At 38.3% G+C, this 26,216-nt stretch overlaps 1 protein-coding gene across 4 annotated transcripts in view; it reads right to left on the minus strand.

Annotated features, from left to right (window-relative positions):
• The window catches only part of ZNF385D (zinc finger protein 385D), an 888,856-nt gene that overhangs the window by 60,077 nt on the left and 802,563 nt on the right, over nucleotides 1-26,216 (minus strand). For all 4 annotated transcript variants that reach the window (XM_019810771.3, XM_006936450.5, XM_003992162.6 and 1 more), the window contains one exon: nucleotides 21,724-21,886. In XM_019810771.3, coding sequence (XP_019666330.1) covers nucleotides 21,724-21,886 — 163 coding nt within the window. The remainder of the gene's footprint in view (nucleotides 1-21,723; nucleotides 21,887-26,216) is intronic.

The following is a 26,216-nucleotide window of genomic DNA, read 5'->3' on the forward strand; positions in this document are numbered from 1 at the left end:
TTAAGCATGGGACTCATTTGTTCTGAGTAGGATTGCAAAAATAAATGGTCTAGGACCAACCCATGGTTGATTCCTACTAAGTGTGTGGTTCACTCAATCATCTAAATTAGGGGTCAGTGAATTGCGGCCTGCAGGCCAAATCTGGTCTACCATCTGTCTTTGTAAATAAGGTTTTATGGAAACATAGGCACATCCATTCTTTTATGTATTACATATGGCTACTTTCACTCTATAATGGCAGAAGTGAGTAGCTGTGACAGGGACTTATGGCCTACAGAGGTGAAAATGTTTCCATCTAGTCCTTTACAGAAGTTTGCTGATCATTGTCCAGGGTCAAAGTTCATGCCAACATAAGCAGTGGCACCAAATATCACAAACCCAAGAGAACCAAGGAAGCTAGTCTCTCCTAGCAAAGCTATCTTTTACCTAATAATTTCTTTAAATCAGTGTTAGCCCAACCTCTGAAATTGTTACAATTATCTGTGAAAATTTTTTTAAAAATGCCAAGTCCTGGGTCTCAAACTAGGTCAACTAACTCAGACACTCAAGGCTGTGGCTTTGAATAATCCCTGACATTAGCACTCCTGCCTTAGTCCTCTCCTTCTAACACCGTATCCTTTAGTTATTGCTGGTTTTGTTGTTATTGTCGTGGTTGTTTGTTTGCTTAAGTGTCACTTTAACAAAATTTTGGACCAACAGAGAAGTTTCAAAAATAGTATTGAGAGAATTCCCATGTAGTCTTCATTCAGATTCCACCACCAGTAACATTTTTTATAGGCGTAACAAAATTATCCAAACCAGAAAATTGACTGTGGACAATACTATTAGTTAAATTATAGGTCTTTCTTCAGAATTTGCAGTTTTAACATGCAATTTTTTCGTGTATATTTCTTTGACATTTTACCACATGTGTATTTCTTGTAATCACCACCACAATCAGGAAACAGACCGCGATATTATGCTAAAGAAACATCTTCATGCTAACCCTTGGCTGTCACAGCCTCCCTATAACTCCAAATCCTAAAAAGTACAGCTGAGTATGACTTGGAGAATGCTACCTCAATGGAACAACAAAATATGGAAAATCTTGAGATTGGTTTTGTTCATTGATGGTTTTGTCCATTCACCATGATGCCCTTTAGGTCCACCCAAGTTGCTGCATGCATCAATCGTTGACGCCTTTTTATTGTTGAGTAGCACTCCATAGTATCAATGTATCGCCGTTTGTTAATCCATTTGCCCAGCGAAAGACATTTGGGTTGTTTCCAATAATCAGTGAGCATGAATAGAACTGCTACAGAGATTTGTATCCAGGACTTTGTGTGAATCTAAGTTTTCAGATCTGCTGGGTGAATACCCAGGAGTAAGACAGCTAGGTCATATGGCAAGTATATGTTTACCTTTATAAAACTTCCAACTGTTTTCCTCACTGGCTATATACCAGTTTGCATTCCCACCATCAATGTGTTTCAGTTGCTCTGCGCCCTCATCAGTATTGGCATTGCCAGTAACATTGCCATTCCAGTAGGTGTATAGTGTTGTCTTCTCATGGTTTTATTCTGCATTTCCCTACCAGCTAAAAAAAAAAAAAAGTTGAATATATTCTTGTGTGCTTATTTATTATCTGTGTATTCTTTGGTAAAAAAGGTGTTCAAACTTTGGCCCATTTTCTAATTAGAATGTTTGCCCTCTTACTGTGGAGTTTAACCTATTCTTTATATGTTCTAGATATAGAATCTCCTAGACTTGTGAATTGCAAGTATTTTCTTCCAGACTGAGGTTTTGTCATAGAACAAAAGTCTTCATTTTCATGAAGCCCAAATTATCAATTTTTCTCCTTTATGGATCATGCATTTGCTGTCATTATCACTCAGGGTCCAATCTGGAGAGAAAAACTACACAGTATTTTGCACATGGAAAGTTCACCATTAACTCTAACAGGGGTCAGAAGTAAAGATATCTCTAAACAATGTAAGACTAACAGATATACAAAGTAGCTAGGTCATGTCATGTGCTGAGGTCATGTGCCTAAGGATGAATGGATCCCTCCCAGAGCTGATCTCCAGACCTTGTTGGAGAGGGTGGGGCCATGGCTCACTGAATCGCTGCTATGGGGCCTCCCTGGTGGTACTTGCTGGAAATCTGGCCTCTAAGGTACCAGTGAAAGCTGCTCATTGTGAAGTATCAAACTTGAGGAACAAAGCTATAAAACTGCCATTGGCTGAGTTGGGAGAGGTTGCTGGCCTATCCATGCTGCTGGCCACCATGCACAGCAGGAGCTGGGTGTCTATGGCAGAAGCTGTCCACCCTGCAGAAGTCTGGCCGGTGAGTACCCAAGACCAGGAAGAAAGACTTCTTCCTCCTTTAGTGTCTCTCCAGTGCCCTTTACTGACCAAGATTAACATAATGCCAGCTGATAAAAAAAAAAAAAAAAAAAGGATAGTTTAGAAGGGCCCACCCAGATCCACTTTCACAGAGTGAGGCTGGCTGTCAGGGCTCTCCGCCACAGTTTCACAGTGCCTGCTGGAGAGGAGTACTGCCTCTGCTTGTACCAGTGCTGAGCAGGGATGGTAAGTAGGACTCTATCCCACAGTTTCCGAAGGGTCCAGTGAGGAGGAGAAGCAGCTTCTTTGAGCTATTCACCTGGAGTGCAGAGCATAGCCAGAAGGGGCCCATCCCACCGGGCCACCACCTTCCAAACCCACGAGAAGGCTGGAAAGAGAAGGATTTCCTTGGAGCGGTTGTATGTGCAGCTACTGGCAATTCCGGGTTGCAGACTGTGCTAGCACCCGGGCTGGCATATAGGGGAGGAAACCAAAAATCAAAACCCAGGGGGAAAAAAAAAAGAAATCATCAAAAACAAAAATGAAAACAAAAACCACGGAATGTCCCACTGAGTCATCCCTCAAGTCTTTAGGTTCCCCCGGTCGTCCTACTTCTGTCTACCCATCAGAGTCTTCCAATAGTTGGCTTCATGTATTTTTCCCAGGGTTTATAGTTGTAATTAGCAAGAAGAATGGGTGCTATGTGCTTAGTCCATCTTCTCTGGAACCAGAAAATCTCCATAGTCTATGTTTAAACTGACTGATTTCCTCAGACAACATGTCAAAGCTTGTTCCAAATACAGGTGTTTCTGAGCCATGGTATTGTCATGATCAGCTGGCTCAGGAAGATCCCTTCTAAAAAATGCTTATCCTGATCTGTAAGACTTTCTTATTCACTAAAGCTGGAGATGGGCCATAAAGTGGGCATTGAAGAGACACCCATGCCATTATGAAGGGCAAGCTTTACTAAATATTACAACCAATGAAGAAAGAATTTGAATTGTCCTACACCGCCAGCTGGGGGAGGCAAATGTACATTCAGCATCGATTTTCACCTCTATGACACATCAGAGGTACAGGCATGCCTTGGAACTCTTCTGGCTATACCATCATTTCTGATCTTGCTGGCTGTGGGCTTCTTCCCTGGCATTTCCTTTATATAGATGATGTCTTTCTAACCTTTCCCTCTATTTGTGAGGATCCAGAGGAGTGAGAAAATCCCAATCCTATCTCGAAATTACAATACCTGATAATAATAACCTTCCTATCATTTCAGAGTATCTACTCCGTGCTAGGCATTATGATGTGTGTCTTAGCTACACTTTTGACCATCCTTACTACAATTGATTATTTGACAAATGAAGAAAAAAAGTGGTATAGTAGACATGAGAAACCTAGAGTCTGATTCCAAATTTCTTCCACCTTTCCCAAACCATCCTTTTTTTGCCTGTACCTATAGGTATACATCATAGTATTTCCATTTTGGTTTTATCTACTGAGCAAAACTGAAAGCTCCTTGATGGAAGTGAATTGCCTTGGGTCTTAAAACACCGAGCTGACAAAAAAATCCCACGTTAGGTGTTGAGTGGCTGCTGATTTTCATAGCTGCCAATTTAGAGGCTGTCCTTCTCTAGCAACTGACTTAGCAGAGAGATTAAAAGAATTTATCTAGAGAGTCACAAATCCAGCCAATGACTAGCTGAGTGGAAGGGATGCTCAGTGAATAATGAGGCTAATCCGACTGATAATCAAAATTTGACCATGCATGCCTATGCGCACCCAACCTGAAAAGAGGTGTCACTGTATGCATGAATTTATAGCTACATATGAAGGAATGGAGCCAAGTGTCATAAATGCAAGTACAAGCCTTTCAAATACACACATTTCAGAGACTCATATATGACGATGATACTTGATAAAGGCTCACATCAGTCATGCCTAGCCTCCTGTCCTGATTACAAAGTACACACTGTCCATTTCTCTGAACATCAAAAGATGATAAATGTCCTCCCAAACAGGTAGGGCTAAAAGAAGTGCCTGAAATATTTCTCAGTGGTTTTGCAACAACAAACATATTGTTTGGATTTTTTATCTTCTGTGGCATGAAGAGCAAAAGGCTTTAGCTGTCAGGAAAGCTAAAACGAAAAGAAATAAAAATCAGAGGATCTGGGCTTTGGAGTAGACATTACGTCACATCTAGTGTTAAGCATAAACCAGAGCTGGAACTTGCTGAAAACATTCCTAACAACTAGTCACACAGCCTACACCAGAATTCCTCCATAGTCAGGAAAATACCTGAAGTGCTTTATTTGATAGGAAGTTCTTTGGCTCGTTCGTTCATGCATTCTTTCATTCATTCGATAGTCATCACATGCTTTTCTTTTTTTTTTTTTTTTTGAGCCAAGACTAGACAAGGTGCTAGGAAAATAGCCATAAACAAAACATATATATCACTGTTCTTAAGGAATGTCTCTTCTACTGGAGGTGGCAGACAATAAACTAAACTGTACAAGAATAAATTCTTTATAAGTGTGATAGTGTGAACCTGGTGAGGTCTTCTGTATTTTTCATCAATCTTCCCTGGTTGTATACTTTCATGCCATACAGAACAAGACTGTTCTTACTCTTCTACATGGCGACGCACAAGATACCTGAGGATAACTAGCACCTTATCCTCAACATTTCTGCAGGACAAACACCTCCAGAATTGTTTTAACTCTTTCACATTTGACAAAATGTTGTGGCCCTTCATTCACTACACTGGTCCTACATGGTAGGCTGTAGGCATTTCCTTTGTAAATGCACTGGTTCAAAATCTATCACTTTTGCTCCTAACCACTTTTGCTACAATTAATTATGTGGGGATTACAAGTAGAAGAGACCTGGGCCTACTGGGCAGTTTGCTACTTAACACTTGGCTATTTTGTTAGACCAGGGTTTTTAGAACATGAATAAATCCAGTCAGCTTCAGTTCTCTGGAAGGAAAGTTTCAGCATTTATTTGTTTAATCTCTCTAAAGCAGTCCAAAAGCATTACCTGAAGGCAGAACTTAGAATTGGATTTCTGGTCCCAGAGGACACCAATGTTGCTGCTAGAGTCGGCCTAAAGCCCTAGCATGTAACAAGCACATTTGCAGTTAGAGTCTATTAATAAACTGATGAAAGCTCACCAGCTAAAAGCTGGAGAAATGCTATTTAATGCTCTCTTTTGCTTTTAATGGACTGAAACTTGTTAAAATGCTGCTAAATAATAAGATAAATTTTTCTTGCAGTTGATAGAAGGGCAGGAGCGTGCACACACACACACACACACACACACACATGCGCGCACACACACACATACACACACACACACAATGGAGAGATTAATTTCCATAGGCTTGACACCAAAAAGCAGCTGGAATGTAGCAAAACCTTAGTGTCTAGAGAGTCCAAGGAGCTCCACAGACAGTCTGGAGATGAAACTCGAGATGTTTCACTCAGACAGAACTATGATTACATTATCAACTTTTCCTGGGGCTATTAAATCAGTGGAGCAAAAAATAGGCACATTTGGTCCACAGACAGAGAGAGCCGAGTATAGCAAAGAGAGGATTAAAATGGCACAACAGATGTCTCGGGGCTCTCATATCAAGGTGCATGCTCAGAAGGGCTCTTCCGGGGGCTCTAATGTGGAAAATGGCTTATTGAGTGCAAAAATGAGAGAAGTTAGGGGATGGACTTTTAAAGACTTTCCTCATTCTTTAACTTCCCAGATGGGCTGTTTCATCTATTTTGGATTCGTGATGTCAAACCAACCCATTGATGCAGTCATTTTGGTGAGACTTTTGCTTTTGTGACTGCAGTCACAATTAAGCACACAGTCAACACTTGCTTCTCCCTTGCCTCCTAGGAACATTCATCTACCAGCCCCACCCTGTGCAATGGGTTGTCCTTGACCTGCAAGAGGTTCTAGGCCTCCAGGAGATGATGAAACTCTTGGTTAATCAGAATGTAGCCTTAACATTAAGGACATCTCACTCTTCTGGTTACAGAGACCACTTTCTGATTTCCTTCCTGTTTGTCTGGATTTATATTTACAGCCTTCCTCTGAAAACTTGAGGCTACCCATTCATTTTTGACATATATTCTTAATTTTTTTTTTACTTCAAAACATGGCTCCAGTGTTTTGAACTTCATTTTAACTTGGATTTAGCTCTTTCTTGCCTTCGCTACCATGATCAATATGTCTTTCCTATTATTGTCCCAATTTCTCTCTTGTTTCCCAAATCTTGTCCTGCCTCTTCTATTGTAGCTGTGAATAGAATAGAATAGAATAGAATAGAATAGAATAGAATAGAATAGAATAGAATAGAATCCAGTCCAATCCAATCCAATCCAATCCAATCCAATCCAATCCAATCCAATCCAATCCAATCCCACTGTGGCAGATTTCATTTGCAAAAATGGTTCCTGTCTTACATAACCATCTTACATTGTGACTTTGCCATTCTGCCATCATTGGGTGGAATCTAGGCCCTCTTCCGTTGTGTCGGTCTCAACTGATAGAGCACGGTAGAAGGATATTGTGACTTTAGAGGGTAGGTTATAAAAGGAAATAAAGCTTCAGCTTAGCTGTCATTTTGGGATCCCGCTGTCATGCTGTGAGCAGCCCAGGACACATGAAGAGGCTACCGGTAGTGCCCTTGGCAGATAAGCCCCTGCTGAGGTTCTAGCCAAAAGGCAGCATCAATAGGCTGACGTGGGAGACATCATTCCACCACAAGGTGCTACTTGACTGTAACCACACAGAAGAGAGCATCCCCTATTCCTCCACCGAAGCAAAAACTGCCCACTTAATTTCAATATCAGGAGAGATGCTAATAATATAATACGAATAATATTGCTAATAAGATCCTAATAATCATGAGAGAAACGGACAATCAATTCTTTTCTTTTTTCATTACCAAAAAAAAAAAATGGCTTGTTTTGCATACATACACAGATAATCGGAGGAAGAAAAAAACATTAAGTAGCTGAATATGTGGAGGTGTCTAGACTAGGGATTTGCAAAATATGGTCAGTAGGCCAAATTCAGCCTGCTCCATGTTTTAGTAAATAAAGTTTTATTGGACCACAGCTCAGTCATTTACTTATGGCCGATGTCTGCATTCATGTGACAATGTCAGAGCTGAGCAGTGTGACAGATAGTGCATGGCCCACAAAGACTAAAATATTAATACCTGGCCCCATTACAGGAAAAGTTTGCTGAACCCTGATCTAGACAAATGGCTGACTTTTCTTTTCTCTTATATTCTTTTAAAACTTTTGACAGTGGATATTTCCCATTTTGCAACCTAATATACTTACTTCCTATCCAGTTATGTAAAATTTTATATTAATATACACATTTTCATCAAATGCATATCCAGATTCTAAGGAGTCATGTATGTGGTTTTCATAATGGTTATGTGAAATCGAGTATGAATTGAAGAACCCAAAAATAAATATGGTCATTGACCAAGCAATGTGACACGTTATGGTAAAATGTTTTATTTTTCTTTCTGTAATAAGAAAACAGCTAATAATACTGGCAACTCCTGACTGTTCAGAAGTTTACACTGGGTGGGATTTTGATGAAAACAAAACAAAGGCTTTCTCGGGTGTTTAACCAAAGGTAAATGTTCTTAAAGGCCAACATCTAAACTTAATTAATCTGATGACACAGTGCCCACAAATTGAATGGGCTTGCTATATGGATTTTAAATGTGTTCTATGTGAAAAAATTACTTTGTCAATCAAGGCCAACTTGGCATGATTCCTTCTTTACTCTTTGCATTACAACAAATTACATTTCTGCAGCATACAAGTAAGAAAGAAAAGAAAAGAAAAGAAAAAAAGCAAAAAAAAACCCAAAAAACAAAACAACTATCTTACTCTCCCTTGTTAATTGCAAGTTTGATGGACGATGTTACCTTTACCTTTTGAATAAAGGGAATAATCGTGGAAGGAAATACTCAGTGGACCTGACAATGAGGACAAGTAAGTTATTCTATCAAGGTTCCAACCATAGCTATTAGTTTAGTGGTTTTTAACACAAAGATACATAATCTGGTTGGAATCTTGGATTACTCTAAAGTAAAAAACGTTTTCACCTACTGTTTCAAAACAATTTTCAAAATCCATTTACCCTTTAGGGTAATGAGTACTTCTGGCCCCCTTCCTAGAAACAAAAGTTAACAAAGACTAGTACCTAGAAAAAACAAAAAGATGGATAATACATCACTGACATATTTCTCCACAGTATTTGGCAAATGAGAGATCTATGAAATGTTTCTACTAATAGGGAGATAAGTATATTTCTGTCCTATTACTGATACACATAGCTTTCTTCAAAACAAATTCTTTAAATGGGGATGCCAATCTTAGAAATAACTGTTTATATTTTTAATTTTTCTGTATGAGTATAAAATGCAATGATTTATATGATGACAAATTGAAAATTTAAAAGCTATACAAATAAAAACTACCTTGTTTTTCCTGTTTAGGAAATTGCCAGCTTTATAGGGAAAACGATTTATGGCCTTGAATTCTAGATTGCATTACCTTATTTTTAAATATCACTATATGCTAATCTCAAATGTCTTAGCAGCAAAGGAGGAGGTTTGCATTTATGGGCTCTGAACCAATCCTTTCTGGGTTACTGGATTTTCAATTACCAAAATTATCACACTAACTATCACCTTAGTTTCCTGAAAGAATTAAAGTAGATTTCCAAAGTAGAAATTCTTAGGAGATGATATATGAGATTCTAATTTCTTGCAATGTAGGTAATCTTCTATGTTTATTTGATAGTTTTGTTATATACATTTAGAAAAATTAACATTTGACTGCAGAAAAAAAACCCCACTTTTGTTTCTTTTGTAGTTTTGTTCCTGCAGAGAATTCTGTCATTGTGTAGACAGCATTACAAAATTACACAGAAAGACTAAGGCTGGAATGGTTTCACATGCAATTCCTAAAATATCTACTATAAATTTTACATAGAGAGGTCAAAGATGTTACTTTTCAATACACATGGAGCTCTTCTGTCTGGAAAAGTAATAAAAATAACAGTATGGTTTTCATTAACAAAATGTAGACCAACAAAAAGCTTTGGCCCTTAACCTTATCTTCTTTTACCAGCTTCCATGAAGGTGAAAATCACAATAAAGATGTGAAGAGCTTAACTGTGGGCAGATACACACATCAGAATCTTTTAACAGGTCCAAGGTCTGATATGCACAGGCAAATACAGCAGCATCCTTAGGGGTGTTAAGAGTGTTTTTGCAAAATAAGTGGAACTATCCTGGGTGATCTACAGATGTGACGATATCAATTAGCAACGCAAACTGGGGCTAGTGCTAACAAAGATTACAGGGTGATTGCTTGTTTTGCTGCCTAAGTCAAGACAGCAAGGCAAAATGAGTCAGAACTCAGTTCAAACCCCACCTCTGCTTCTTACAAATTTATTGACTTCAGTCAAGTTCTTCAACTCAGAACACAGTTTCTTTATCTGCCAATTAAGAATGTTTATTTCTAAGAGTTAGGTACTCCCCATAACCTAGCACAAGCCTCTAGCACTAGCCTAACACAAGCCTCTAGCATTGAAGTTCTAAACCACTTGGGGCCTTTTGTTTTGTCTCCTTCACTGAAGTGAGTCCCTAGAGCCTGGGAGTTACATCTAAAGACAGCAAATACTGAGTACATGCTAAATGTTGGTAAAATGAAACATCTCATCAAGGGAGTTATTTTAGGGATTACACACCCTTGCCATTAAGTTCAGCATACACCAGTTAATATTCATCCTTCCATCTCCCTCATATGAAAGGGTCGTTCCAGCTGCTCTAGACATTCATGGTACCATTACCTGCTATCTCCTCCTGACAAATCATGGCCTATCCTGGATTATATTTTGGTTTTGCTTCTTGTTTTCCCAAACAGACTGAAGACACCTTAAGGCAGAACTCCTAATCTGCATCTTAGTTTTCGTTCCTGCCTTATCTTACCCATTGCAAAAATACCTGTAGATGAACGAGTAGGTATGACTGAATAGACGGATAAAAGAACAAATAAACAACCTAGAGTTGATAAGTCAGACTCTCAAATATCTGACCATTCAGAGAGGGGTGGGGGAGTTTTTCTTTTCTACAAGGTCTTCTACTTCTTCGGCTGCATGAAAGAGATACATGATTTTTTTTTTCTTATTTTACTTAATTCCATTAGAGAGCTGGCAGGAAAACAGAAGGCAGGACAATAAATAAAATAAGGTCCAAATGGGTCAGCATCATTACTGCTACACATTCTGCATCTTCACCTTCCCCTTGGAGTTTGGCCAGGCACCAACTGTTAGTCTGAGAGTGATTGATATGAGCAATCACGTAAGTGTAAAATGTCAAGACTGCCTCTAAACTGAGTCATAACAAAAGCAAAGCAAAGTAAGGAAAGTGGCACAGATTCTACCCCACAGAGTTAAATATGCTCTCTGTCCTCAAATTTAACCTGATGTCAGAACTTATAGTTCGTACATAGTCAATCTGATTCAATATAGCTTTTTAAAATGTTCTCAACTCTCATTAGAAAGTGGAGTAGCACAGTAATTTAATGAGGAATCTGACTGCAATTATGATCATTAAAATAGTAACTTAATTTTATGCTGTCTTTGGGAAATGCTCAACCCAAGGGCTGCACATCCAAAGTCTGAGTTACACTGGTTTATATCTTTGATTCGTATTATAAAGTATTTAAATATGATAGATTTCAATTAGTAAAAACTATTGACTGTATGCATTCAAATTGTTACTAAATAGTTTGGAGTGTGTGAACTTTCACTGTTAAAAGAATTCTTAGGATGATCTCCCTGAAAATAAAATTAATACAGCACTATTTATTGGTACTTTTAATGTAGAACCGGTAGGTGCTTGGACAAAGACACATGGTGTAAAGGTGTATGCTCCATCAAGGAAGTGAAAATTTTATGGGGTTGACAAGTAAGAAGATACACAATTTCAATAAGTGCCAGGACAGAGCTTACATAGAAGCCTGGAAATAGGAATCAGCTGGGCAAAGAGTGTGAATTCATTTATATGAATCCATGCACATAGGCATTGGCACACAACTTGTACATCCTCTGTGCACCAGTATGTGATGTATTAGATAGGCTGAAATATAAGAAAGGGTTTTTCTAGCGTGTTTTGTTTTGTTTTGTTCTGTTTTGTTTTGTTGAGAGGGGGAGAGAGAGAGAGAGAGGAAGAGAGAGCGAGTATGAGGGAGGGGCAGAGAGAGAGGGAGACACAGAATCCAAAGCAGGCTCCAAGGTCTGAGCTCAGCACAGAGCCCAGGTGGGGCTCAAACTCAAGAACCAAGGGATCATGACCTGAGCCGAAGTAGGATGCCCAACTGACTGAGCCACCCAGGTGCCCTTTTTATTTTTTAAAGTTTATTTATTTATTTTTGAGAGTGAAAGCACGAGTTGGGAGGGGCAGAGAGAGAGAAAAGAGAATCCCAAGCAGGCTTTTCACTGTCAGCAGGAGCTTGAACCCACAAACGACGAGATCGTGACCTGAGCTGAAGCTGGACGCTTATCCGACTGAGTCACCCAGGCACCCCTACAAAAGATTTTTCTAAGAAACAGAACGTATAGCTCTTTCTTCTCACCCTCAAGTGATTTTGTTGGGTTGGAATTAAGGACAGATATGGAGAACTGACAGAATAGTAGTTCTGGAGCTAAATCCCTGTGATTCAAGGGCTAGATCACAAACAACTTTTGCTGCCATGTTTAAGAGTTTGGAATTCGTAGAACATAAATAAAAGTATAATTCTTAATTTAAATATCTATTTCAGTTTGGGTTTTACTAAGAATTCAGTAGAGGGGCGCCTGGGTGGCTCACTCGGTTGAGCGTCCGACTCTTGGTTTTGGCTCAGGACATGGTGTCACAGTTCGTGAGTTCAAGCCCCATGTCTGGCTCTGTGCTGGCAGCTTGGGATTCTTTCTCCCCTTCTCTCTTTGCCCCTCCTCCACTCACACTCACTCTTTCTCTCCCTCTCAAGATAGATGAATATTAAAAAAAAAAAAAGAATGCAGTAGAAGCTTTATGTCTCCTGACTGGAAGTAATGTGCTGTCGAAATGTTTTGTTCCACATTTCCTATCACTATTAGATAGCAAACTCCTCACTTTTCCAATTTAGAGACAAGGTTCTGTAATGGCCCACATGCTTTTACAGGTGCTTACTTCACATTCTGTCATATTTGATCATTGTTCAACAACGATTTTTGTTATAGTTGTTATTCAACTTTAAGAATTATTATCTTGCCATTGAAATAGTTTATCATCATACAAGCATGTGTCTACTCAATTCCTAAGAATGACATAAAAGTAGAGGGAAAAAAATCCCTCCATGAATTAAAACAAAACACATACAAACAAACAGAGACACAGATGTTTCCAGAACTGTGGCATCTGTAGGCAAAGCCACCGGGAGCTTTAATTTAATTTTTAAAATTCACCAGATGTCTGGTATTTCATAGATACTGGGTAGGTGTTTAGCTTATCAATTATTTTAAGATTTGATATTTCTGGTAAAAAAAGACACACATACAGACTGTGTACACATACACACAACATGCATGTACACACACACATACACACACAATTTAGCGAACCAGTTGCTTTAGATTCTAACATAAAATTATATACTAGCTTGTCAAGTTACTATTAATTCCCTTCTTATCTTGCACACCATACACCTGCACCTGAACGAAGCTGGATGACGGGTCCTTTAGAAAGTTTAGGCCTCTAACTGCTTCACTCATTCATTATGTTGAGGAAGACAACATGTCCTTGTCCAGATGAATAATTCATTGTGAAATTCTTCTGTGATTCAAGGAGCAGTTTTACGTAGTATATCTAAGATAAGACCTTTATCAGCCTAGTAGGACCAGCAAAATACAACTCATCTTGATTTCCTCATGCACAAGAAGAGTGGGATAGAAAAGTCTGTGTTATTTCCACGTCATCTCTAATATACAATTTGCCATCACTGGTTCACATACAAAGATCCTGGAACCACAATATTCAAATAAGGGTTAAATTTTTCTTCCCTCCTGAATTTCCCCTCTCTTTTTCAATCCCTCTAGAGATCTGCTGCTAGCATACTCTGTTGGCACTTATCACCCATCTTGAGAAGGGAATACTTGATAAAGTCTCTTTTTTGGCCTATCTGAAGCATGTCATGAACCAGTGCTAAGAAAAGAAAAAGCAATTTAAGCATAAATGTTCTCACAATGGTGCTTCAACTCCTGCCCCAAGATGCATACAATGGCATCCTTTATCAGAGTAGTGATTGTCCCAGGGAGGTTTTGTTTGGAAGAATGGGTCAGAAAAGAAAGACCCCAGGAACGAGCACAATTTCCACAAAGCCAAGAGAGGCCATCTGTACAGTACTACATCAGATCTTCAAGTGCTGACAGTGATGTGTCCCTTTTCAAATGGCTTTGTATTACTTCTTAAATTTCAACAGACCTATAGATTCACAAGCCACAAAAATGTTTGTTTCTCTTCTTGAAGTAATGTGCAATGTTGATTATGCAACCTGGTGTAGTGGGGAAATTTCAGGGACAGGCATTAAAGACAGAATCTTGCATATAAATAAGTGTGTGCTTAATACATTTTTATATAATACATACTATACTATATCTTATATACAAATATATAATACAAAATCAAAGATATATAGCTTTCTGATACCAAGCTCAGCTTGTATTTTGTTATCATTTCCAACATTTGGGACATTTGTTTGAAGACTATGTCAAGAAAAAAACCTTTTACCATCTTCCTTACGAAAACAGAACAAAGCTAATTCCCACTTGTCCTCCATGAAAACCCACGTATCTATTTTCTAAATGACATTGGAATTAGTGTCGCCTTACAAACTATCCATCTACCACCTCTATTTCTAGTTTACCATTCTCATGATTTGGTTTCTACCTAAATAGAAGGGGGAGAAAAAAACTGTTTGTGATTGGCTTTGCCTGGCACCGGGCCTATTGTAAACAGCTGACTCCAGAGGATAATTCTTAGGAATGAACCCTGAAAGGGAAAAACCCAGATTCTGTGACCTTATAACTGACTGACTCTCCCAAAGGGGCTTTGTTTCCTAACATATTTGCTTTCAATCACTGGCCATCATTTTATATCAAGTATCTTTTTTTATCATTAGAAAAGTCTCTATTATTCCAAGTGCCTGACCAAATAATGTGAATTCTAATAAACACTTAGAGTCAATTATTAACCCACAGCAAATAAATATTCTTTTGCATTCCTAGAGCTTCTCAACAATAGATTCAAGAATATTTTACTCTCAGCACCTTTGAATCAGATGAATACAATCTTCTTGGATTATAATTTTAAATTTAAAATAGAAAAAGATGGGAAAAATGGATACAAAGAAGACTAAATCATAAAGGTGAATAGTGCAAATTTAAATAACATAGTGGTTTTATCTAATGAATATATTTGCAGTTCACTGAGACTTGATAAAGAATTATGTACTAGAACCAGAAAGAAATGTTCTCATACCGTACTGGTTAGATGACTAAGGTAAATCTATATACTCAATATACAAGCTAATTAACTCATGAAAGACAGTCACCAAGGGGGCATTATAAATGTCAAGTTTTCTTTACCTGTGCAACTAGAGAATCTCAAAACAAATAAACAAACTTTACGAGTTTGACTTGATGACCTTTATGAAAACTCTGAAATTTGATGAGCAATATCTCAGAATTCTTTAGATTAACAAGAACCATTGTTCTTTCATGGAACTATCTATGCATAAACAGCAAAATCTAAAGCTTTGCTATGCTCCCCCATTCTAGATCAAAAACACAAAACTGATTAATTCAAGTTTTAAAACTACTTATTTATTATATTTTATATAAGCAGTACTCTGTAAAAAAATAATCAGACTAATCAAGTATACACTGTCAATGAACATGTCATGTAGCAATAAGAAAAGGCAAAGACATAAGAAATAATATTTTAAGAAGAATATGATAGAGCAGTTAGCTATGAATTCTTATGGGATTTGAGATGCAGAGAGAAAAGTGATATACTTTTAAGAGAGAAATGTAGAAGAACAGTAAGAAATGAAGACAGAAAAACAAGGTGTGTTTCTAATGGAGAATATTCCAGGCAAGCAACAGAAGAGAAGTTTGGAGAGGTAGGTTGTGGTCAAACTACAGGGGACCAAGCAGCTCAGCAAGTTGGTACATTGAAAGTTCCTGAATGGGTAGGTCCTATGATCTCCCTGTATAGTGTAAATGGACTGGAGAGTGAAGGATATGGTTGTCAAGGGACAAGAATGGAGAGAGCTGGACTTGCATGGAGGCTAGGGCAATTGTATGGGCAAGGCAGAGACATACAAAGCCAGGTTAAAGGTAGTAACCAAGAGGGAAAGGATAAAGGATGTTTTCTGGGGATGGGAGGAGAGTGGATTCCAACAACTGAATAGATGTGTGAACTGAGATAAAGGAAAGTGGCATAGACAACTAGGAAGTTTCAACTCTGTGACCTGCAGGACCAAAAATGAAACTAGGAAATACAGGATGGAGAGAAAATTGGAGAAGGTGGTCAAGGTTAGGCCTATTTTTTTTTTTTTGGACCTGTGAAACACGGATGCTGACAAGCCACCCAAGTGAGTGACTAACCAGCCATGGAAAGTCAGGTCAAACTTCAGCCTAGAAATGTGGAATGCTGAGATATGTAGGCACAAGTCATAGTTGAAGCCATGGAGGAATGCTGTGTTACTGCTCACCAATATCTGCTTCCCCTCCCCGGAGGAGATGATTCTTCCTTGCCCATGATAATCAAGCTTGACCATGGGACTTTAAAAAGTCAAGTGAGAAGAATATTATATGTCACTTCCATTAAGAAACTTTAAGAGCCTACTGATTCACAATCTTCTTTTTCCCCCTGGTCCAGAATTGGGAATGTCCAGATAGTGACTGCTTCATTAGCCTAGCCTGGAGTTAAATTAACATGGAAAAAACCCACAGCTAATATGTACTATGAGTGAGAAATAACTAGTTGTTGGAAAAGCCACTAGGATTCGGAGGTTGTTTATTATTGCAGTGTAAACTAGCCTAACTTAACTCATAGACCAAGGAGATGAATAAGATTACCCAAAAAGGAAAACTAAAGAAAGTTCAGAAGCTGACCACGCCTGGGACTTAACTTTACGATTTTGAATTTGGTATTTGATAGGGGTAAAAATGAGTTACATTTGCTAAGTTACTTTGAGAATATTTAATTTTTGTCATTACCTTTTCTGTATAAAAAAATCATTTAAAAAACTTGCTGGATCAGACAAAATCATCTAGCCATATTTGGAAATGTTTGCTGTTTGAATTATTCTCTAATGATTAGTAACCATTCTTACATACCAACAATTTTGAGTGTTAAATATATTTTTTTAAATATTATTTTTATTTGTAAATTTTTCTTTGTGTAAATTCACTAACCTAGCACTCAGATAATGAGAAATAAAATTATGCTTTAATGTTAGGGAGTCTCATCTTGCCTAGAGGTAGGGGGAATAGGCTTTCTGTGAGCAGTTGGTGGTTGATCACTGAATATTATCTTTTGCTCACCATGCCAGCATGCAGACTGGCATAAGCAATGACAAAAAATATCCCAAAATTATAGTTAGTGAATAAGAGCTTACCCTGCAGGGCATTTAGACATATTTGTTATCCCAAGGCAGCAATTAAAACCCACAATATATGATTTAGGAATTTAACAGAAACTGTCTGTCAAAATTACTTTTATCAAGTAGGTTTTCAATGAAACTTTATTATGACTACTCAATTTCTTACATTTTTGAGAATCCCAGGAAACCCTCCAAAGTAATGTTCTAATTCAAGTCCACACCACTTCTCATCCTTTTCTCTGCTGTTGTCCACCCTTCTTTAAGGTTCTTATCTGTCAAACCATTGTATCCTTAGCATGTTTAAAGGCAATTACTTTTTGTATATGCTTGGATTATTTTCATTAAGAATGATTTGGTAAAATTAGTAAAATGTGATTTAATGCATCTATATCTTTTATGTATGTATAAATCCACAAATCACAAAACAGCTTGCATATTAAGCAGTAGGGTTAAAATTTATTATTGAAAAATATATGATCCTTGATTCTAGAGTCTTATTTCTCTCTCCTTCTGCCCCCCAAAGTGTTCAACCATTCTAGGAAACTAGCTCAGAAACCCATATCGTTTTCAAGGTTGTACTTCTTCCTAATCAATATGAAGAAGCAGACAGTAATAAAAAGGACTCACAGTAGTTTTAAGAAAACTCCAATTTGTCAGCGTAGGTACCTCTAATTTATTTTGGAATACAAATGGTAAGAAGGAGACATGTCTCTGAAGGCAAGGGAAATAAAAGCAAAAATGAACTACTGGGACATTGAGATAAAAAGCTTCTGCACAATGAAGGAAATAATCAGCAAAACTAAAAGGCAACCAACGAAATGGGAGAAGATATTTACAAATGACAGATAAAGGGTTAGTCTCCAAAATCTATAAAGAAATGACCAAATTCAATGCCTGAAAAACAAACAATTCAGTGAAAAAATGGGCAAAAGACACAAATAGACACTTTTCCAAAGAAGACATCCAGATGGGCAACAGACACATGAAAAGAGGCTCAACATTGCTCATCATCAGGGAAATACAAATCAAAACCACACTGAAATACCGCCTCATACCAGTCAGAGTGGCCCGAATTAACAACTCAGGCAACAACAGATGTTGGTGAGGATGTGGAGAAAGGGTTGGACTGTTGGTGGGAATGCAAACCGGTGTGGCCGCTCTGGAAACCAGTGTGGAGTTTCCTCAAACATTTTAAAATAGAATTATGCTAAGACTCAGCAATAGCACTACTAGGAATTTATCCAAAGGATACAGGAGTGCTGATTTGTAGGGGTACATGTACCACTGTTACAGCAGCGCTATCAACAATAGCCAAATTATGGCAAGAGCCCAAATGTCCATGAACTGATAAATGGATAAAGAAGATGTGGTGTACACACACCCACCCACACACACACATACACACACACTGGAATACTACTCAGCAATGAAAAAGAATGATATCCGGCCATTAACAACAATGTGCATTGAGGAGGGCACCTGTTGGGATGAGCACTGGGTGCTGAATGGAAACCAATTTGACAATAAATTTCATATTAAAAAAAATAAAAAACCACTGTGGGTGGAACTGGAGGGTATTATGCTAAGTGAAATAAGTCAGTCAGGAAAAGCAGCATATCATACATTTTCATTCATATGTGGAATTTGAGAAACTTAACAGAAGACCATAGGGGAAGGGAAGGGGAAATGAGTTACAAGCAGAGAGGGAGGCAAACCATAATAGACTCTTAAATACAACAGAGAACAAACCGAGGGTTGATGAGCGTGGGGGATGGGCATTGAGGAGGGCACTTGTTGGGATGAGCACTGGGTGTTGTATGCAAGTTGTGAATCAGGGGAATCTACTCCCAAAGCCAAGATGTTAGCTAACTTGACAATAAATTATTAAAAAAAAAAAGACCCCACCCTAAAAAAACAAAACGAAAACAAAAACAAAAAACAAAAAAATAAATGGGTAAGAAGGGTGATGAAAAGACAGGAGCTTTCTTGGGCTATTTTTCATGGATAGTTTTGTGGAAATGCCAATTTAAAGATAGAATTCAGCTTAAAACATCGGGCAAGTGTTAGTCTTTCAACTATATGACCTTTCTTTCTGGGCAAAGGTCCCCCTGTATTAGGAAAGCAATGCACTGCTTTTTAATTTGAGAAAGAGAGAGAGCAGGGGAAAGAGGCAGAGGGGGAGAGAGAGAGAGAGAGAGAAACAGAGAGGGAGAATCTTAAACAGGCTCCATACTCAGTGTAGAGCTGGACAAAGGGCTTGATCCCACAAGCCTGGGATCATGACCTGAGCCAAAATCAAGAGTTAGACACTCAACCGACTGAGCCACTCAGAAGCAATATACTTCTGATGCTCATAGCTTTCTTCCTTTGGCTTTAGGATATCTGTACTAATTTACAGACTTTGCTATCCTTTCTGTCCTTGAAGAATTTTCTCTAGCTTCAGCTTGAAAGGGTACTTCACCATTTCAACACCATTCCAGTCATTAGGTAAATGCTGGCATCTCCACTGAGAATTTGTTTGTTTCATGTGGGTTCTCTCCCACAGCCCAATCCAAAACTTGTTTCCATTTAACTTGTGAAAGGACAGAGCCTTGATGACTCCCATCCTTTCCATTTTAGTTTCTAAGGTTGAGGGATGGAGGTATGTATTCGTAACTCATCTATGTAACAGAGAAAACACACACAGGAGTCTTTCCTAAACCAAGTTAGCAACTTTCCCCTCCATGTACATATATACTTTTAAATGATGAGAATCCTCAGCTTAACAGGATTTTTTGCCTTTTAAAAAGGATTCAAGGTAACCCAAATAGCCTTTATTGATAAAAATACCTAAGAATAGAAAAGTTTGGGGATAAGCACAAACTGTACATCAAATCCCGTGTCTTATATCATGCTAATTTCTTTGTTCTTACTACCCACTATCTTTCTGCAAAAAAAAAAATTCTTTATGGCAAACATGGCTTTAGGGATCTTAATTTGTGCCTGAATATCTGGGAGCAGAAATTACACTCATCTGCTACATTACTGCTCATTCTCCTACAGCCCCCAAAATAAAGCAGTGAAATTTCAGCTAATAGAGAAAAGATTAATGCTTTCTCGATAAGGTTTCACATCTAAATTAATAAGATGGCATAATCCAGCTCTTGCTCTGGATACCAAAGAAATCGAACATGACAATCACTTCTTTTTCCCTTTAGTATGTTGTAACACAAAACTGGATGAATCAGAGAACCAAAGGAGTGAGGGAAAAATGCAGCCACTCAATAGACATTGTACTCAGTAGCTGCACCATGCTAGGGTACAAAGATGAGAGGTGTACTCAGCCTCAGAGAGTACTCAGGGTTCTCAGGCAGTAGGGGACATAATGTATCTACCCATAATACTTGGGTAAAGGACATGAAATATGTCATGGGAACTCGTACTGAACATTATCCCTTATAAATTCACATAGGAGTAAGCATCTCTCCAGATCCTTTGAGGAATATATAGGTGTCTAATGTGCAATGCATATAACAAAGTTGCTTTATTCTGTTCCATATTTTCGCTGCATCATTTTACATTTTCATCCGTTATGGCTGGAAGATTCTCTTCTGTTAAGATACTACTATTGATGATGATACAAATGCTTCCTAACCGTCGTCATTTGTAGGGCTTAGAAAACAACTACGTGTACCACCCACTGTGATCTAGAAAAGGATTTATTAAACATGCAGCCATGAGTCACACAGGACTTCTTTTTCTGTAAATATTGAGGACCAATAGTCTTATATTTAAAAATGCCAGCCTAGAGAAACCCCACTGGCTTCCCCTGCCATGAATTAACTGCTTATTTGCAGGAGCTGTCCCAAGAGGCCATTCAGAGGCCATTATTTCACTGTGAAGACTCTGTTAAAAAGAATAATTGGGAGGCGCCTGGGTGGCTCAGTCAGTTGAGTGTCCGACTTTGGCTCAGGTCATGATCTCACGGTCCGTGAGTTCGAGCCCCACGTCGGGCTCTGTGCTGACAGCTCAGAGCCTGGAGCCTGTTTCAGATTCTGTGTCTCCCTCTCTCTCTGACCCTCCCCTGTTCATGCTCTGTCTCTCTCTGTCTCAAAAATAAATAAACATTAAAAAAAAAGAATAATTGGTAACAATAACACTTACCTGTGTATGCAGAGGGAAGGTTACCCAGCCATAACAAGCCCAGATTCACACAGCCACTACTTGAAACAATGCAATGTTTGGGATTTATGAGAATAAGTCCTGTCAGTAATAATGCCCTTGTCTGAAGGGGCCTTCTCGATTCATCTGGCATATGCTGCAGTGTATTCACAGTTAAATCGAATCTGCCATGCAGTTACAGGCTAAGGGGTGGCATACAAGATGTCAATGATACACACTGAAAGGGTTTACTTCTCAAATACGTGGCTTCAAATGCCTTTATGCTCTCGTGTTCCTCCAGAACAGCCACAGGACTGTTTCAAATGCAAAATCTGCAACATAACTAGTGATTATCTTAATCAGTTGCTGAAGGGTATTGGGAAAATGAGGGGGACACAATTACCATTACACAGAAAGATGGATCAAGCATGAATCGATGCGGCAGGAACATAAGGAAACAGACATGGGTCTAGACAAGGGAAGGAACCCCCAAACCACGATGATGACAACAACAACAAAGATCATCGCTTAACCTGTTTTGTCAGAGCTGGTATTGATGGTATTGGTAGTGATGGAGGTGAAGGTAGTCTTTGCGCTGTCCTTGGCAGTTACAGATTTCTGCTTATTTTTCATGGCTTCCAGTGCTTTGAGCTTCTTGGCATGTTTCGTGCCTTTGTAGTGGGCCGCAGCCTGGCTCTACAAAGGAGAACAAAATGAACCGTGCAATCAGGCTCATTTCTAAACTGGCATTCTCTGTATTACTGCAAATACAGACTCCCTTTCAATAATAGGTACCATTCAAGCTAATTCTGGCAGTGGCCAAACAGTAGGGTTCTATTTAGAATGATGCTAGAAAGCAATGGGATTCAAGTTCTAAAACCTCTGGACAGAAGTAAGAGATATTCCATTGTTTCTCTTGAGAGAAATGTAGCTGAACACTAACACATCAACAACATTTTCTTTGTGGAGTGGGGAAAAAAAAATTTGTACCCATATTCCTCTGGCTCTGCCACAGAGGATGCTGGGCTCCCAAAGATTAACAAGGGCCCCAGAAAAGAGTAGCTCTCATCTTCTTGGCTCAGGAAATGTGTTTTCTCTCTCTACAATGTGTCTTATTAATACAATCCCCAACAGGTGTCTACAAGGAAAAGTTCACACATAACAAGGGAAGTGGGCACCCTGGAGACTGAAATTGAAGTTCGACAGTTCAAAAGCAAATGTACTGCCTAAGTCCAAATGAAGTACACACAAGCTGGGCAATTTTCTGATTCTTTCTTTCTCCTTGCTTCCTACAGAGGTAGTCTGAGAAATTCAAGGGACTGGCATTCCTTAAACACATGGATCTTTCATGCCCTGGTCCATGGTCAGGAGGCTCCAATGTGCTTTGACTACTTAATGGAGCCACAACAATTCTTTCACCTGTGCCTTCTGAGATTTTTTTTCTTAAACAGTAATATACATTTTCCAAAGTTTATATTTTCTTAACATGATTTTGTTGTTGTTGTTCCTGGAGAGACACATTAATTGAGATAGAAAATCATCTTAAAGAATCCTATATTTATTAATGCTTATTGGAAAACAAGGAGTCTTTGCTGCTTGGGGTGGGAGGGGAGTGGGCAGAGATATTCTTAGATCAGAAAGTTTCCCAGCTGAAAACCCTTAAAAAGACACCCCACAAAGAAGAAATCTCAGTGGAGGACTATGTCTGTCAGACTACCCATTGCTTCCCATGACTTATTTAAATCCATGTTCCATTCCATGTTCTGGCTCCATTTTGCCAGAAAAAATAACCACACTGTCCTCTTTGTCACAGCAATTGTGGTAAGTAGGGTTGTAGTATAATGTCTTTTTGTAAATAGGCAAAGAAATAATCCACACCTTCATTTGCATCATTCTGACAAATATTCTCAAAGGACTAGGTACCCTTATTGAAAGAACACTGGACAAGGAAATCATATATTAGAAACAGTTTGAACAGAGAGGACACTCATGCATCAGTTACGAGTTTTCCAACAACACATAACATCAAAAGACATAGTGTGAGCCAAAATGTGAAGTTAAGACTTGCTATAGTTAATTGAAGAACCAATGATAGGTTGGATTGGGCTGATTCTACATAAAGAATGCCACTTTGATGAACAGAGTTGTGTCTTTTTTTTTCCTGCCTAGTTCTCCTTCTTAACAAATCGATTCTTTTGGCCCTATCTTTTGAGGGCAATATGCATTTTTAATAAAATCCACAATATAGACGGTCCTCTTCTCTAGACAGCTGGCTACACACTTTCTCTTAAAGCAAAGTTCCTCTCTTCTCTCTGTCCGCATTCTTATTCCTGACATAGAAGTGAATGTTTTATATGTAATACGTATTAAAAGACAGGGTTTATATTAACAGTGCTATCTCCATTTATACCTCATATATATATATATATATATATATATATATATATATATATATATTTAAGGTTCCTTGCAAATCTGCATTCTCAGTAGTATTTCAAATCAGGCAAGACTCTGTTTTAACACACCATAGGACCAGGTGAATGTCACTATTTTGGATATTAAGAAACTTACTCCAAAGGAACCCCTGCAAGTAAAGAGAGTATTTACACCTCCCCAAAATACTCTCTCCACAGACAGGCACAGCTAAGCCAATGCTTCCATCCAGTGAAATGGCTCAGGGAGTCATAGAGAGAAGGGGGTGACAGAATAAACAAGAGTTGGTGGGCTCCCTCCCAAGTGAGACACTTGATCTATTAAAAACATAATAAAAATGTATACTCACTTGTTAATTGAGTAATAGTCCCAAAGCATCTTGATAATAATTATTTCAATTAAAAATTATCTGATTAAAAAAAAAGGTAACTAAGCCTTCCCCAAATTTGAAAATAAAAAAAAAAGAAGATCCAAAGTGCTATGGAGAGATCAGGACATAGAGAATTTAGGGGGAATGGTAAAGTATAGAGGGGTTGGTAACACTGGAGGCGTCAATATGATTATGACAGTGCAGGGCATAAGTGGTGGGGAGGAGTTGGGCATACAAGTTGGAAACCAAATGTAGACAGATAACCCTTTCTGGATATTTTACATTAGACCTTTATTTAATGTTCGTAGGATTTATTGGACTGCTCTTGGTTTACACCGGTATAAATTTTCTAGTCTCTGCATGTTGACCCCATAAATCTTGATCCATCTTGATAGAGGTGTGTGGTATAAAGGTGTGTTCCTTGTGCAAAGGAAGTATATCCAGCGAGCTCCCTGTATCCCTTTCAGCCACTTCCTGGACTGAATCAATTATTCAGCCCCATCTAATATTTCTGTGACTACAGACAAAGCTGTAGCCTAAGAGGGAGTCCTGCTGGGAGATTTTTTGAAAGCAGCAGTTGGTCAGAGATGTTTCTTTGGGCCTCAGCTGCTGTTCCTTTGGGCAGAGAGGCACTGGATGTACCATACCACCTCATATTCCCTCGGGGCTGTTTCCTATTATTAGCCTCTGAATCAAGTCATTCCCAGAAACCTGGGGACCATCGGACACAAGCAACCCATTATTTTTCACAGGAATGATTCCAAGGTTAAATAAGTGGACTACTTCATTAAGGCACACTTCAGCATTCTGTATTTTGAGACTGAAACGGAATCAGATGATCATAGTACACAAAGAAGTGAGCAGCACAATAGAAACTGGGCTTTGACAACTTCCTTTTAAATAATGAGTGTAATATTAGGGTGTTGTATAATAAACGTCACTCTACCACCCTTGAAATAGCACATGACAGCATGAAATCTAACAAGTGTCATCCCAGAGGCAAGTGCTGACATTAAAGATATGCACACACATTCCTGCAGAATAGAATGATGCCACTTTAAATGTCATCACCACATCCTAGTCATCAGTAGCCAGTCATACTTTCTCATCTTCAAATTTTATCTTCAGCATTTCAAAATGGCTTCAAGTTTAAATGTAACTGAAGTCCCAAAGTAGACAAAAATAACTGTTAAATGGCCACAATTGGGAGAGAAGTCTCATTCTTTTGAAACGCACACGCACACACACACACACACATACACCCACACATTTATTTTACTCATGTAAGAGACTTCTTGATAAACCCCTATTCTCTTATGAAACTCACAGAATCATATTGCGTGAATATTCATATGTATCTATCATCTTATCTCATTAGCATCAATACCTTGTACACTTTTATTCTATGTCTCCTTAATACAAGGTATCTTAATATGATTTTTTAAAACTAAGTTTATTATTAGCACAAACATGTAGCTCCCACAACCAATATTAATTTTCATAAACACATATGATTTCAAAAGGAACATGATAGTCTTTGTTAGTTTTTAATATGTAATTTTGCCACATATGAAACTGTATGAAAATTAAATGAACGTTATCATGTTAAATGCAACATCAGAAAAGTAAAGTGTAGTTAATTGAGAAGTTGTGATCCATTTTGGGGCAGGGGGTAGAGATAATACCTGAGCCAGATAAATTTTCTTTCTTTCTTTCTTTCTTTCTTTCTTTCTTTCTTTCTTTCTTTCTTTCTTTCTTTCTCTTTCTTTCCTTCCTTCCTTCTTTTTTCCTTCTTTCTTTTTCTTTCTTTCCTTCCTTCCTTCCTCTCTTTCTCTCTTTCCTTTTTTTTTATAATAAGTTACCTCATGTTTTTAATTTTGGCTTAGATTATTATTTTGAAGACAAAAAAATAAAATGACAAAACATGATATAGTATCCTAAATTCTAAAACACTTACTTTAGATTTACATTTTAAGAATTATTTTAAAAAATTACTTCAGGGAAGTTTAATGTTTTGGTTTATCTACGTGCAGTTGTTTCTATGTTGTGTACGTTCACTCAAGTGTAATACTAAAACAGCGTGTACAGGCTCAGTCCTATGGGTTAGGGACAGTGCGCATTTTAAATTGGTCAGCAGTAGATGGGGCACCTGGGTGGCCCAGTCAATTGAGCATCTGACTTCGGCTCAGGTCATGATCCCACAGTTAGTGAGTTCTAGCCCCA

Source organism: Felis catus, chromosome C2 (genome assembly GCF_018350175.1).
Source record: "Felis catus isolate Fca126 chromosome C2, F.catus_Fca126_mat1.0, whole genome shotgun sequence".
Taxonomy (NCBI): Eukaryota; Metazoa; Chordata; class Mammalia; order Carnivora; family Felidae; genus Felis; species Felis catus.